Below are 15,434 nucleotides of genomic sequence, written 5' to 3'. Positions count from 1 at the left end.
GTGTGGTGTGTGGTTGCTGGTGAGTATTTGCTTCAGATTGGGGGGCTGTCTGTAAGCAAGGACTGGCCTGTCTCCCAAGAAATGTGAGAGTGATGGGTCGTCCTTCAGGAAGGCTGTAGATCCTTGATGATGCGTTGGAGAGGTTTTAATTGGGGGTTGAAGGTGATGGCTAGTGGAGTTCTGTTATTTTCTTTTTGGGCCTGTCCTGTAGTAGGTGACTTCTGGCTCTTCTGGCTCAGTCAATCTGTTTCTTCACTTCAGCAGGTGGGTATTGTAGTTGTAAGAATGCTTGATAGAGATCTTGTGGATGTTTGCCTCTGTCTGAGGGGTTGGAGCAAATGTGGTTATATCGTAGAGCTTGTCTGTAGACAATGGATGGTGTGGTATGATCTGGATGAAAGCTGGAGGCATGTAGGTAGGAATAGTGGTCAGTAGATTTCCATTATAGGGTGGTGTTTATGTGACCATCGTGTATTAGCACCGTTGTGTCCAGGAAGTGGATCTCTTGTGTGGACTGGTCCAGACTGAGGTTGATGGTGGGATGGAAATTGTTGAAATCATGGTGGAATTCCTCAAGGGCTTCTTTTCCATGGGTCCAGATGATGATGATGTCATCAATGTAGCGCAAGTAGAGTAGGGGCATTAGGGGACGAGAGCTGAGGAAGCATGTTCTAAGTCAGCCAATAAAATGTTGGCATACTGGGGGCCATGCGGGTACCCATCGCAGTGCCGCTGATTTGAAGGTATACATTGTCCCCAAATGTGAAATAGTTATGGGTGAGGACAAAGTCACAAAGTTCAGCCACCAGGTTAGCCGTGACATTATCAGGGATACTATTCCTGACGGCTTGTAGTCAATCTTTGTGTGGAATGTTGCATAGAGGGCTTCTACATCCGTAGCGGCCAGGATGATCTTTTCAGGAAGATCACCGATGGATTGTAGTTTCCTCAGGAAATCAATGGTGTCTCGAAGATAGCTGGGAGTGCTGGTAGCGTAGGGCCTGAGGAGGGAGTCTACATAGCCAGAGAATCCTGCTGTCAGGGTGATAATGCCTGAGATGATGGGGCATCCAGGATTTCCAGGTTTATGGATCTTGGGTAGCAGATAGAATATCCGTGGTCGGGGTTCCAGGGGTGTGTCTGTGCAAATTTGTTCATGTGCTTTTTCAGGGAGTTTCTTGAGCAAATGCTGTAGTTTCTTTTGGTAACCCTCAGTGGGATCAGAGAGGGTAATGGTTTGTAGAAAGTGGTGTTGGAGAGCTGCCTAGCAGCCTCTTGTTCATATTCCGACCTATTCATGATGATGACAGCACCTCCTTTGCCAGCCTTTTTGATTATGATGTCAGAGTTGTTTCTGAGGCTGTGGATGGCATTGTGTTCTGCACAGCTGAGGTTATGGGACAAGTGATGCTGCTTTTCCACAATTTCAGCCCATGCATGTCGGCAGAAGCACTCTATGTAGAAGTCCAGTCTGCTTCGACCTTCAGGAGCAGTCCACCCAGAATCCTTCTTTTTGTAGTCTTGGTAGGAAGGTCTCTGTGGGTTAGTATGTTGTTCAGAGGTGTGTTGGAAATATTTCCCCATGTTTATTCTCCCCCACCCCCACCCCCGCACTCACCCACTGTTCCTCAGACTTTCTTGTCAACTGCTGGAAATGGCCCACCTTGATTATCACTACAAAAGGTCCCCTTCCCCCCCCCCCCCCCCCCCCCGCTCTCCTGCTGGTAATAGCTCGCCTTAAGTGATCACTCTTGTTACAGTGTGTTTGGTAACACCCATTGTTTCATGTTCTCTATATATATAAATCTCCCCACTGTATTTTCCACTGAATGCATCCAATGAAGTAAGCTGTAGCTCACGAAAGCTTATGCTCAAATAAGTTTTAAAATATAACTTTCAAAATTGACTGCCCTGAGGTACTGTAGATGGTTTTATAAGGCTTTTGTTACTTGTTATTCTGGTGCCATCTAGTGCACATGTAAAGTATCAAAGTGTTATGTACTAATCTGTTTCCAGTATCTAGAATAAAGGCTTTCTTTTGTTAATCACTGTCATATAGGCATGTAAAACTTAGTTTTACTTCTAGTTAAATATTCTGCTGCATCTTCTATCTTTCATTAAGGCCACAATCATTGCATCACTCATAAAGAGACAACCTAAAATGCATTGTTGATTAAATTGCCACAAGGTTGCTGATATCATAAGTGTATTAAGAATAACACAAAAACAAGATAAATAATTATTTGAATCAGGGCAATATTTTCTAAACCTGAGCCTTTTATTTACATAATACTTTAACTTTCTGTGTATAGCAAGCAATTAGCTTCATTAAAATTCCAAAGGTATTGTTATTGGTCTGAAAAATTAAGTTAATGCTTGCCAAATCTGTAGTAATTTGAGTTTGGTAATGTATTACAAATATATTTAACAGGTTTTGGTTTTGAGCTCTTTTTTAGAATTTTTTTACAATTTTTTAGAAGCTATTTGTCATTTAGAAAATCAACCAGCAAGTCTTCTGCCTATATGCCTGCTACAGTGTAATAGAATATTATATCAACAGGACTGATGACTTGCATTGTGTAGTAAAATAAAAAAAAACTTTTAAAAAGGCCTCTTTTTAAGAGATGTAGCATTATCCTGTTACTGAAGGAGGAGGGGGAGGGAGAAACTGTGTTCTCTATTACTAAGTATTGACAAATATTCAATAAAATATTTCATTAGTGCTAGGAAATATTTTGAACATATTCCTACGTTGTACTATGTGTGTTCAGAATAAACCATAGAAAGAATTACATTGTACTTATACAGTGGCATTGGATCTGTTTTTTCACATTAAAAAAGGTAATGTTTTTTCAGCATATGGAAGAGAGGGTGTGAAGACGAACTTCATAGACAGGATCTTTGTTGGTGAATTGACTAGCACTGTCATGTGTGAGGAATGTGAAAATGTAGGTATTTAGGAATTCAGCTCAATGTGGAATAGAATTGTATTGTCAATTTAATACTATTTTTTTGTAAAAGGATTTTATTTAAGGTTTCTTATTAAAAAGGACTATTTTGTCCTTAAAATATTATCCTCTCCACTCATACAAAGGAGTCATATGATTTAGAAAAGATTTAAATGCTGTGAATTGTTTGTGTCTAGCTAATCTTGGGCTGGAGGCTCCAAATTCTACAATAATTTGGGAAATACTGATCATGTATTTAATGCAGCGTTTCCCAGATTTTTGAAAGCTGAGCCCCTCTTCAGGAAAATGAAACGGGTCCACCCTCCCTGCCCCCACAACTCTGTTATGTGTTGTTAAAGTTCTCCTCCATCTTAATGTATCCATTTTTCTTGCCCCCACGGCTAGTTCTTTGGGACATGTACCACAATTTGGGAAATATTGATTTGATTACAGGGAGTGGGAAAATATATTTACTCAGATAATGGAATTGATATTGACATAAATGGTCTCTTCTTGAAATAATTTTAGTAGTTAACTTGATATTTTTATTAAACAATATATAACTTTAGTAACTTAGTATTGATCAACATTTTATCAAAAATAAGTAATTTCCATAATTGTATTTTCTCTTTAGTGCTAAAAGGATGAAAAATTTATTATTTTGATAAATTTTCATGAATTATTGAATGTTGCATTTATGTTTGGTTTACAATATTATATTTCATGTTATAGACATATAATAAACCCTTTCAGTCTGAATAATTAATCACAGTTCTGCAGTGGCTGGTAATCTTCCTCTTGTGTAATGTGCAGAGTATATTTTTAATGTCACCGATATCAGTGAAGAACTTCATCTGCATACAACTTAGAAAGGTTAGAAGTTACGTGTACCATATTACTGTTGTTTAATCTGCACAGGAATCAGGAATTTGCTGGCTACAACCACATTAAAACAAGGTTCCAGCTCGGTTTCCTTTATCAGCGTTGGTGGGGATTTTTTGATCTAGCACTGGTTCTTGCAAAATCCATCTCCACAGAAGCCTTGCTAAAATTCTGCTGACCCCCAAAAATAAACATGTAAACAAACAAACACCACTTAAATTTAAATACACAGTGCTAGGACAGTTCTGATCCTGATTATTTATTTTTCTAGCATCCAGAAATATGTTGGGTGCATCACAAAACAAGTAAAAATGTTTTCCTAGCTAAATTTAACGTAACACCCACAAGTGAGGGTCATAAACATACAAGGGGAAAGGAATGGCAAGGATGACAGTAATAAGAGAACATGGTTAGTCAGTGAGCTGTATATACATCTTGGTATTTTTTTTGTTTGTTTACCTTCCACGAACTTCTCATAAGCAAGGTAGTAAAAAATTTTTTTTAGAAGGGATTTGAATGTGGCGAGAAAGGGAGCTTAGTAAACAGGTTTTGGCAGGATATTCCAGGCATAAGGTCAGCCTGGAAGAGGGCATGAAAAGAAAATGTAGATAAAATTGGGTGACATAATACCTTTACTGGATCAGCTTCTGTTGGTGAGAGAGACAAGCTTTTGAACTACACAGAGCCTGAAGAAGAGCTCTGTGTAGCTTGAAAGCTTGTCTCTCTCACCAACAGAAGCTGATCCAGTAAAAGATATTACCTCCACTACCTGGTCTCTCAAATATCCTGGAACTGACACAGCTACAACTACACTGCATATATAGATAAAGTCCAACTCTCTCTAATTCTAGCATACATTTTTATTATGGTTTTGAAGAAGCAAAACATAATTTTGGAATAAGAGAGGGTATTTTTAAACACCCTATTAACTTTTTTTCCATGGATTGGCTTTAATTTAACTACTAGTACCACTCTAAGTATAGATGCATGACCCAAGAAATTTGCTTTTTAGCTTTAGTGAATGAACTAGTTACATGATTTAACCCATTTTGGGGTACATCACTTCAGATATGATTAGGCAGAATCCTGTCATTTTACCCACTTGATATAATTGTCATTTACTCAACAATAATTGCATTCATGAACAGTGCAAAAGCTCAAACGTTTCTGCATAGGGTCAAAAGATTCCAAGTTTCCCTTCAGAGAGTTTACTCTGCAGTTTTCCATTGGATTTGCACCCTCTTCCTGCAGAAGAAATTGGTAATCCAACCACAAACACCACATGTCCTCCAACATCTGCATAGATCTCAGAGATCCGCCAGCTATCATGTGATTCCTTTGGCTCACTGCCTGTTCCCTTGTGCCAAGTTGTTCAAGCCGTGCTGCTAGTGACTCTCCATCCAGCATCTGCCCCTTCCCTTTCAAAGGGTTTCCCTTTCTTTTCAATTGGCTCTGGGTTCTGGGATGGGGACAAGATGCATCTCCCCTGCTTACCTCCTGCCCTCTCATGTATTGCTACACCCTTAGAGAGCCTGTTCAGGTAAGGGAATACTTAGAGGCAACTGACATGGAAGATAGGTCCATCAATGGCTATTAGCCAGGATGGTCGAGGATGCACCCCCATGCTCTGGGTATCCTTAACCTGTAGGACCGAACGACGAGATGGATCACTTGATGATTGCCCTATTCTGTTCATTCCCTCTGGAAGACCTGGCAACAGCCACTGTCAGAAGATAGTAGCTTGGGTTGGATGGACCATTGGGCTGACCCAGTAGGGCCGTTCTTATGACACTCTTTGAGTCGGGAGGGAAGTTCTTTTCTGTGTATGGATCACAGGGATATGACTTTGTCCATTGTTTTTATACACTGAAATTTGACATCACATTCTCTAATACTTACTGACCCAAAATAAAATCACAGTTAGCTTTAAGTAAATATTTAGTACTATGTTTGTAGAAAGTTCTTCATTAAAAAGATCTTGCACCTGACAATTAGCTTTTTGTATAGTTTTGTTTCTACTATAATAGAAACATGGAAAATTCATGCTAGAACTCTAATACAGTTCTTTGTATTTAATTGTCCTTTTCCTCCAAGATTTCCACAGTAAAGGAACCTTTCATTGATCTTTCACTTCCTATAATAGAGGAGAGGGTAAGAAACAAATTAAATATTTAATAATCACAGCTTCTGCTGGAGTATGATTTTACACATCTGTATAAAAATGTGTGTGTATAGAAATGTATAGATACACATTGTTTTGATTTATAACCTTAGAGTGTGTGTGTAATATATGATTATGTAATTTGTATATGTATATAAATAAAATATGTACAGTGTGTCTGTATCATATTAAATTAGCCTAAATGTAGAACAATTCATAAATAGTTGTATATGTTGTTTTGAGTTTAGTTTTGTAATACTTTGTGTACATATACCCATATACGTTCAAACAGATTATTGTTAAATTAGACTAAATGCAAATCAATTTCAGGGTACTTAGAAGCTTTTGAAAAGTCAGTTTCCAATCTGTTGCTTTCTATATCTAAAGAAATGATTAAAGTAGTATTTAAATGCTCAAAGATTTACCCGCAAGTCTCACTGAAGGCTACCAAAGTGATGAGATAATGTAAAAATTGGTTCATTGTGAATATCATTGTTCCAATTTATTTTAGATCATTATTTTGATGGAGTGATTAGCACACAGTTTTATAAGCTCTCTTCATTAATTGGAAGAAAGTCTTGGGTTTGTTTTGTTTTTGTTTAAGTATCCTTCTTAGCTCCTCCCCTGTAGATTCACATGTATGCTTGGGAGAGCATTTAATAACTTAAGTAAAAAAGGAATTGATGGTTGGAGGCTGGAACACAATTATTTGTTACTTTTGTTTGTTTGACCCCTGTTGTTGCAAATTTCACCCTTCTGCATCTGTGGAGGCAGTGGTCTTCCAAGAGAATTCTCTCTGTGGGGAAGACAGGCAGTTTTTTCACCACCACTCTGCCCCAGTAGTTCTATTAGGGAAAGACAGTTTTACCTTGTGTTTGAGGATTACTGAGAATGAGTGGAATTGGTGCCTCTTTGATCATATTGTTTTCCTGGGAATGGAAGTTCCCATTTTTATATCTGCAGGCCCTTGGGTGTCACTGCAGTTTTCCCAGGGCTGATTCAGGCCATGTGTGTGGGTGTGGGTGTGTGCTGTCTAGATTCATAGATACAAAGGTCAGAAGGGACCATTCTGATCATCTAGTCCGACCTCCTGCACAGCACAGGCCACAGAATCTCACCCTCCCACTTCTATGAAAAACCTCACCCATGTCTGAGCTATTGAAATCCTTAAATCATGGTTCAAAGACTTCAAGGAGCAGAGAAGCCTCCCTCAAGTCAACCATGCCCCATGCTACAGAGGAAGGCAAAAAACCTCCAGGGCCTCTCCAATCTGCCCTAGAGGAAAATTCCTTCTCGACCCCAAATATGGCAATCAGCTAAACCCTGAGCATATGGGCAAGATTCACCAGCCAGATACTACAGAAAATTCTTTCCTGGGTAACTCAGATCCCATCCATCTAATATCCCATCTCAGGGGATTTGGCCTATTTACCCTGAATATTTAAAGATCAATTACTTACCAAAATCCCATTATCCCATCATAGCATCTCCTCCATAAACTTATCAAGTAGAATCTTAAAACCAGATAGATCTTTTGCCCCCACTGCTTCCCTTGGAAGGTTATTCCAAAACTTCACTCCTCTGATGGTTAAAAACCTTCGTCTGATTTCAAGTCTAAACTTCCTGGTGGCCAGTTTATACCCATTTGTTCTTGTGTCCACATTGGTGATCACTATTTAATTCCCACCTCTTGTGGATCTCAGGTGGTCCTTCAAATATGTCTGTATAGTGGGTTATGTTCTATAAACTTAGCAAGCAGTTGTGTATCACAAGTCAGAGGCCAATTAACCAAAGAACGTGGCTTTATTTAGACTAGTACTTTTCAAAAATTGCAACTAAGAAACTGAGAGAGAGCTCTCATATCATGGAACCAACATGGCTACACTGCAAAAAACTAAGAAACTTGCATTTAGTTATTTTATGGGTACAAGGAAAACAGGATTTTATATAATTTCTTTCCTAAGTCATAGTATTTTATTTCTCAGGTCTCAAAACCTGTGCCTTTGGGAAGGACAAGTAAATGTAAAAATGTACAAGAGGCAGATCTTGGTCAGTTCAACTGCTCTTCTATTACTGCGCCAAATAATCAACAACCAAAAATCACCAGGAGACATTCTTTAACAAAAGATAAGGTAAGAATGTAACGGCATTGTTGGCCAACTTTATATTCAAACCCTGTTTCAGGTAACAAAGTAGAATTCTAGTGTGCTTAACACTCTACAGTGAATGGGAGGCTTACAAAATGAACTTCAAATTGATCTGCTGCATATTTACTTCTAGATTTATAGATGTTGGAATTTTTAAAGTTCGTATTTTTAAATAGCTAAATTACAGATTTATAAAAATATATAGAACATTATGTGCATGAAAAATCAGTGATCGGGATGCCATGTGGTTTGAAAATATGGCTTTGTTTATAAAAGTGAAATCTTTTCTCTAGATTAATTCATGTGACTTTGTTTTGTTGGCCTCCCACCTCTTGCTATTCTCCAAGTTTGCTTCTGGCAGAAATCACAGGCGTGGTAATGCTGGCAGAGAGAGCAGGCAAGTCAGCATTGGTGCCATTTGGAGGATCAGTTGGCAGGGTGTGCCACAAGAGTAGTACAGCCAACACAGTCCCCCTGGAGACTGAGAACATGGCTTCTTTGAACATGCACTCAGCCTCCAGTTGCCCAAGGGCTTGGGATCACAGTCAGCCCCTTAACATGGTCCTTCTTGATGGTGGCACAACATTCTGCAGATTTGCCAAACTAACAAAAATGATCATTAGCACTGAAGTTCTTTCCTATGTCATGCTCTGTTCTATAGTATTTCACAAGAAAGCATTTTCTTTTTAAAAATTTTCAGAGCTCTGCAGAGGAAAGGAAATCTGTAATCTATGTTTTATATATGCATTATTGCTAATAATATGTGACAGAGGATTTGGATTGGTATTAATGTTCTCCATTTAGAATATGCTTTTTGTCAGCCTCTTTATTGTATGTAGGGTCCAGAAGATGATTAGAATATGTCAGAATACCAATGCTGACATGACTTAAATAATTCCTGAATGTATATGAAACTATTAATAAAATTGACAGAAGCATAAAACTCTACAGGTGGTTTCAGTCAGTGAATTATGAATCAAACTATAAATCTGGTTTTTAATACATTTTTTTTAAAATACAGGATTCATTTAAAATTAATTCCAAGTCTAGGCTAGACAAAACTCTCTAATAGATTGTAGGAAGCAACTTTGTTTTCCCAGTTATAGAAAAAATTACTTAATAAATCTATCCCATCTCTAATTTTTATGGTTCTGTGATTCAGAAATCCTTATGCTTTTGCTGTTCACTCTACATTAATATGAAGCGCATGAGAGAGGGCGTAGTCCACACCTCTGTTGTTGCTGTAGTTTGGCTGGAGACAATTGTCTGCATGGCTGCGATAGTAAGGGAAGAAGCACACATACTGGTGCTGGCTAGAGAAAGTTTGTGAATCCTTTTACTAATTTTGAAGTAATAAAAAGTTTGTTGAAAAGACCTTTTATGGTATCTTTTTCTTGTTCATTTTTATTAAAGATTTTTAATATAATAGAATTTCTCAGTTTTAAATAAAATTCAATATATTTCAAAATCTTAAATCAGAATTTTTGTAGGAACAAGACAGCCTAGGTCCCATGAAAATTTAAATGATTAGAAATCTGGGAGTGCTGTTTCTTTCTTTGTTAGCAGAAAAATATATAATCAGTCCAACTAAACTAACAGTCCAAGTTTACAAGCAGAATGTAGAGTCGTTACCATCCACAGCTGAAGCTATAGTGTCACAAATTTGATACAACTGGTCTCAAGAAGTGTTGATCTCACTAATTATGTAACATCTCTTTCTGCCTGGTGTACGAATCTACATTTAAGCACTAGATTATCTAAAGAATTTAGGAGATCAAGTCTATACATTATAAGGTCTTCGAGGCAGGGGACTGTTTTTTGTTTTGTTTTTGTGTTTGTACAGTGTCTAGCACAGTGGGATACTGATCCATGAATGGGGCGCCTAGATGCTAACACAATACAATCTAATTAATTAATAATAATTGTATTGCTGGATGATAAATCAAAATATTGGGTTTTATTGTGTTTTGAAAGTGTCTATCATAAGTTTTATTTACTGCTACTTAATGATATCTGACTCTCTTTCGATTCACTGGTATATTTTTTCTGTTTCTCTCCCATGCCCCTTTTGAAATAATATTGTGGCAATTTCCAGAATCAGTTAAATCATGAAAGAAGTCTTGCCAGGAAATCTTCCTCTGGGGAGGAGGAGAGAAGTCCAGTTATCATGCATGAAAAAAGAAAGCTTGAAGTAGAAGGTGGTTCTGGAGTTTTGTATTCTGAGGCCATAAATACAGCTACTGAATCCACAGCAAATGGAAGTCCGACTGAAGGCAGTGAAAAAGAAGTCAGCCGTTCTGAAAGTAGCGTTGATGCAGACAGCGAAGCCTCAGAAGGTGAAAGCGCTGCTAAGCAAGAAGTTACTGGTAGATCTAGTAACGCGTCTGGTTTGCATGTTGACGGGCTTAACCACTTAGTAAACGTTAGACTGCCACACAGCAAACCAAGTGACAGTAATAATGAGATGATCACCAGTGCCATAGCCAAGCTTAGCTTCAACAGTATTGTAAATGAAAGCGAAGAACCCATCAGTGGGGATCCATCATTAAGTCTGTCAAACAATTCAGTGTTTTCAGTGGAAAAGTCCCCTTTGTCCCAAAGCCCTCAAAATGCTTTTCAGACCCTTTCTCAAAGTTATATAACTAGCTCTAAAGAATGTTCTGTTCAGTCCTGCCTCTATCAGTTTACATCCGTGGAGCTGTTAATGGGGAACAACAAGCTTTTATGTGAGAATTGTACAGAAAGGAAACAGAAGTATCAAAAGAAAACTCACACCACAGGTAATGTGCTAACGTTGTGTATGTGTTATTCATTTAAACAACTCTCTTTTAACACGCTCAGGGGTCTGCTCTGCGTCCAGTACTATGCAATGACTTGGATAATGGAGTGGAGAGTATGCTTATAAAATTGTGGATGACACCAAGTGGGGCAAGGTTGCTAGCACTTTGGTCAGGATTAGAATTCAAAACAATCTTGAAAATTGTAGAATTAGTCTGAAATCAACATGATAAAATTCAATAAAAAGTGTAAAATGCTTTACTTAGGAAGGAAAAAAAACAAATGCACAACGACCAAATGGGGAATAACTGGCTCGGCAGTAGTGCTGCTGAAAAGGATCTAGGGGTTAAGGAAAAGGCTAATATCATCATTCTGGGTATATTAACAGGACTGTCATATGTAAGACTGTGACATTTCGGGGTGCAGTCCAGACCAGAGAGAGGTGGTGTCAGAGCCTGCCTGGTAACCCCCCGTGCCTTAAATGGCCTGCTGCTGTGGTTCACTGCCCAGATACCAACAGCCAGCGTACAAGCCAGCACTGAGTGTCTGTGTGCTATGGAGCTCTGGTTCAGTGCTCTGACCCCAGCAGCCTGCCTACAGCACGACAGTTTCACCTGGTCTCCACCAGCCTGGGTTACCATCTGCTCGCTGTGTTGAAGCTCAGGGTGAAACTGTTGTGCTGTAGGCACAGAGCTGCACAGACACTCAGTGCTGGCTTGTATCCTGCCTTTGTTGGCCTTCAACATAGGTGCTGGAGGTGTTGCTGCACCCCTTGCTTGAAGTAGTTTCCATCGTATCCAGGGTTTACAGTTTGGTTCAATGGCTCTCAGCACTCCCGCTATACAAATTGTTCCAGCATCTCTGCCGGGCAGTGAACCACAGCAGCAGGGCATTTAAGGCACTCTTGGTTACTGGCTAGGTGGTTACACAGCCTCTCACTGGTCTTGATTGCACCCCAGATTGGTGTAAACAAACAGGATCTTCACACAGCTTGCTATTTTAAGTGTGATTTACACTTTCAGGACTGATAAAATAGTTTTAAGTGATTCTCAAGTGAGAAGATTGGGATCAATCAAAGGAAGGCTACAGTTTGTTGTTTTCTGTTTGTTTATTTTGGGTGAGAAAATAGAACAAAGGAAGTTTTAAATTGAGGAGTAATGAAGCAACCACAAAGTTAAAGCTGGCTATATTGGAAAAAGAGCAAAAAGGCCTAAAACAGGCGGCTGAGAGAGCAGCATAGAAACACCAAAAATGGGAAGCCAAACAGAGAGAGAGAGAGAGAGAGAGCACCAAAAATTAGAGGCAGAGCAGCGAGCCAGGCAGAGGGAGGCAGAAAACCAGCATCGTGTTACAGACGTGTTCTGGTTGGCACAGGAGAGGCCTCAGCTGGAGTACTGTGGCCAGTTCTGGGCACCACGCTTCAAGAAAGTTATAAACAAATTGAAGAGAGTCTGGAGAACAACAAAGAATAATAATAGGTTTAGAAAAACTGACCTACAGGGAAAGGTATTTTAAAAAAAAAAAACAAACAAAAAAACACAAAAAACTGGGCATATTTTAGTCTTGAGCAAAGAAGACTGGGAAAGAACTTGATAAGTTTTTAAATATTTTAATGGCTGTTATAAAGAGGATTGTGGTCAATTGTTCTCCATGTCAGCTGTATGTAGGACAAGAAGTAATGGGCTTAATCTGCAGCAAGGGAGATTTAGGTTAGATATTGGGAAGAACTTTTTACCTATAAGGTTTATAAGCACTCGAATAGGTTTCCAAGAGAAGTTGTGGCATCCCTGTTGTTGGACGTTTTTAAGAATAGGTTAGACAAACCCCTGTCAGGAATGGTGTTGGTTTACTTCCACCTGCCTCAGTGCAGGGGGCTAGACTTGGTGACCTCTCCAACAAATATTCTTGCTCCTGTGTTTACTGTACATAGCAGGAAACTTTTGAACAATACATCAATTTACTCCATTATAATGCAGTCTTTTACTACAACATAATATAGTGAAATACAAATATAACTTGATGTACTTTACTGTAATAATCAGCAATTACATCTTCAGTTATGATACTTTGTAATTGTAAACAAGCTTTACATAAATAGATATTGATACAAGAAGGATGCAATTATTTTTATTTTATCTGCAGTTCTGTGCAGCAGTATCTCAGATTATAAACTCAGACTTCTATGTGGACCTTTGTCCCCCCCAGCATCCTGCTGACTAGGCGCATAAGAGTCCAACCATTTTGATCCCTCTGTAGAATCAGAACCTTAGTCTTGTCAACACCAGTATTTATGAATACAAGAACCAAATTCAAGACCAGTTTTAAAATGCTCAGCTTTTACCACTGAAGTGTCAGTGTTTCTTCTGAGCAAGTGTCTGAGCCATTGATTGCTGAGCTATAGAACAGAGGGGAATGCTGTTTCTTGTGCTAACTTGTGTGATGAGAGATCATAATAGTGGCCAAGAGTGGGTAGGGTCATGTGTTAAAATAATACAAAATAGAAAGTGTTCTTCCTTTCACTGCCATTCCCACCAAAAATTCCACTTGTTGTTTCTTGGTGTTGTGTTCCTAAATTCACTAAGTGAGTATCACATACAGAAAGTATTTTTGCTGGCTGTAAACAGTGAAACATGTTGAACTGATTAAAAAAAGAACATTAGAAACTAGATTTCTCTCTGTGCACATGCCTTTCAATTGTTTTAACTATTCTGTCTGATCACTTCAATCTTTATAAATTATGGGATTGTTTTATAATTCTTATACTATGTGCTCTATAGAAAAGAAAACCGAAGGCTTATACACTAATGCCCGGAAGCAACTGCTGATTTCTGCGGTTCCTGCCATTCTTGTTCTCCATCTGAAAAGATTCCACCAGGTAAAAGTAAAAAAAATCTGTTCTTTTAAATTCATTTATTGAAAGAACTTGTTGTAACAGACTGTCTGTACCTAGTAGAGATGTACAGAAGGGGTTTTCACACAAGGGTATGCTAAGGGTTTTTCGTAGGACTGCTGGTTTTCTCTCTTATTTAAGAAAGAAAGTACAGTGACAGCAACCTGTTGGCTACTGCCATGTTGTTCTGGCCATGCTAGATGACTGCTGAAGAGAGACAGAAGTCTGCAGCATGGGGCTGTGGGTTTGAGCACTAGCTGCTAATCCTATTAATTCAGACTCCACTTGGGCTATGTTGGTTCGTTCAGTGAATGGAGGAGACAATTTTGGGAGATGCCTCACTTCCTTCTGTAGAATACAGGAAGAGCCAGGTTGGAGAGGTTGGGGAAGTCCCAAGTGCGAAAAATGGAAACTAGGTTAATTGGAGGCAGAGCTCACCAAAACTCAGAAGTCTCAGTTCTTGAGAAGTATTGGTATTTTGGAATTTGGTTTCATTACAAATTGGAACAAAACCAAATTTTATCAAAATTTCTTGCAAATCCCCCAGATTTTGTTTCGGAAATGTTAGACCCGCAATAGAGGTCTCCCTACAGGATGACCATAACACTTCATTAATCATTTTTGAAACACCCAGGCCATTGGTGCTTTTCTTTGCTTCCCTGTGTTGTGTAACAGCATTCTGCTTTTCCAGTCTCCCCTCAGAGTGGCTTGATCACAATTAAACTTCATATATTTCTTCCATTCTGTAATTCGTTGATTCCATGTCTGAGGATCTTTGAACCACTCAAAAGACCATTGCCCATTACTTAACAGATTAACCATTCTCTCTGGGTATTGTATGCCATAAGTTTGCATCTGTACACATCATATTGCTAGTAGTTTTATTGTCAGTCTCAGACACACCAAATAGATTTACATTTAGAGTCATTTTCAGACTTGGGCTTGTTTCAATTGGAGTTGCACGCTTCTTATTCCTTCCGATAATGCACCAAAATTTTGTCACATATCTGAAAACCCAAACTCTTACCCAAAGCTGACATTTTCCCTTGTAATGTCTCAATATCAAATGAGTGTAAAACTCCAGCTCCAGCACCAGTATTACCTACAATATATTCCCCATACCTCTCTTATTTCGTATAGTCCCATTGTTCTTGCCGCACTTGTAATAGATGCAAGGCACATGGCATGCACTCTGGATGTTGTGCACTTATGTTTACTTGCACTCCTTCCAACCAGATTGTTTGATCCGCAATAGTTGGGGCTTCGATTACTTCTCCCCTCCTATATGGGGGCTTGTCTGCCATGATTTTTGGTGCAATCTTGTTTACTAGTATCTGATTGATAAATGTAAAAAACCAACCATATCTCCGAAAATATATTCCCCCATTAATTTTCCTAAAGCAGCTCAATCTTCTTATTATGGAAGGATTTGCCATTATGCCATATTCCCATAATTTAAAAGCCATTGACTCTTTCTATCCCACATGAGTATTAGCCATTGTTCATTAGTCACATCAAGGTTGACTACATCAAATCCCAAATTCCAAAAGGTACAATTCAGAGTACTCATATTCAGATTGTTCTTGTCATAACTAAATCTAAACCTTAGGTGACCTTCCCCCCCCTTA

The 15,434-nt window shown here is 38.8% G+C and overlaps 1 protein-coding gene across 15 annotated transcripts in view; it reads left to right on the top strand.

Annotated features, from left to right (window-relative positions):
• Window positions 1-15,434, top strand: part of USP45 (ubiquitin specific peptidase 45) — a 118,052-nt gene that overhangs the window by 79,561 nt on the left and 23,057 nt on the right. For 8 of the 15 annotated variants that reach the window (XM_043510694.1, XM_043510689.1, XM_043510698.1 and 5 more), the window contains 5 exons: window positions 2,842-2,948; window positions 5,925-5,981; window positions 7,977-8,123; window positions 10,234-10,918; window positions 13,694-13,791. In XM_043510694.1, the coding sequence (XP_043366629.1) occupies window positions 2,842-2,948; window positions 5,925-5,981; window positions 7,977-8,123; window positions 10,234-10,918; window positions 13,694-13,791 (1,094 nt within the window). Of the gene's footprint in view, window positions 1-2,841; window positions 2,949-5,924; window positions 5,982-7,976; window positions 8,124-10,233; window positions 10,919-13,693; window positions 13,792-15,434 lie in introns of those variants that run through there. The other 7 variants (XM_038397507.2, XM_043510696.1, XM_038397512.2 and 4 more) reach the window with 3 other exon arrangements.

The sequence above is a fragment of the Dermochelys coriacea genome, chromosome 3, assembly GCF_009764565.3.
Source record: "Dermochelys coriacea isolate rDerCor1 chromosome 3, rDerCor1.pri.v4, whole genome shotgun sequence".
NCBI classification, from domain to species: domain Eukaryota; kingdom Metazoa; phylum Chordata; order Testudines; family Dermochelyidae; genus Dermochelys; species Dermochelys coriacea.
The sequence above is the reverse complement of the archived record's forward strand: the minus strand, read 5'-3'. Positions and strand labels throughout refer to the sequence as shown.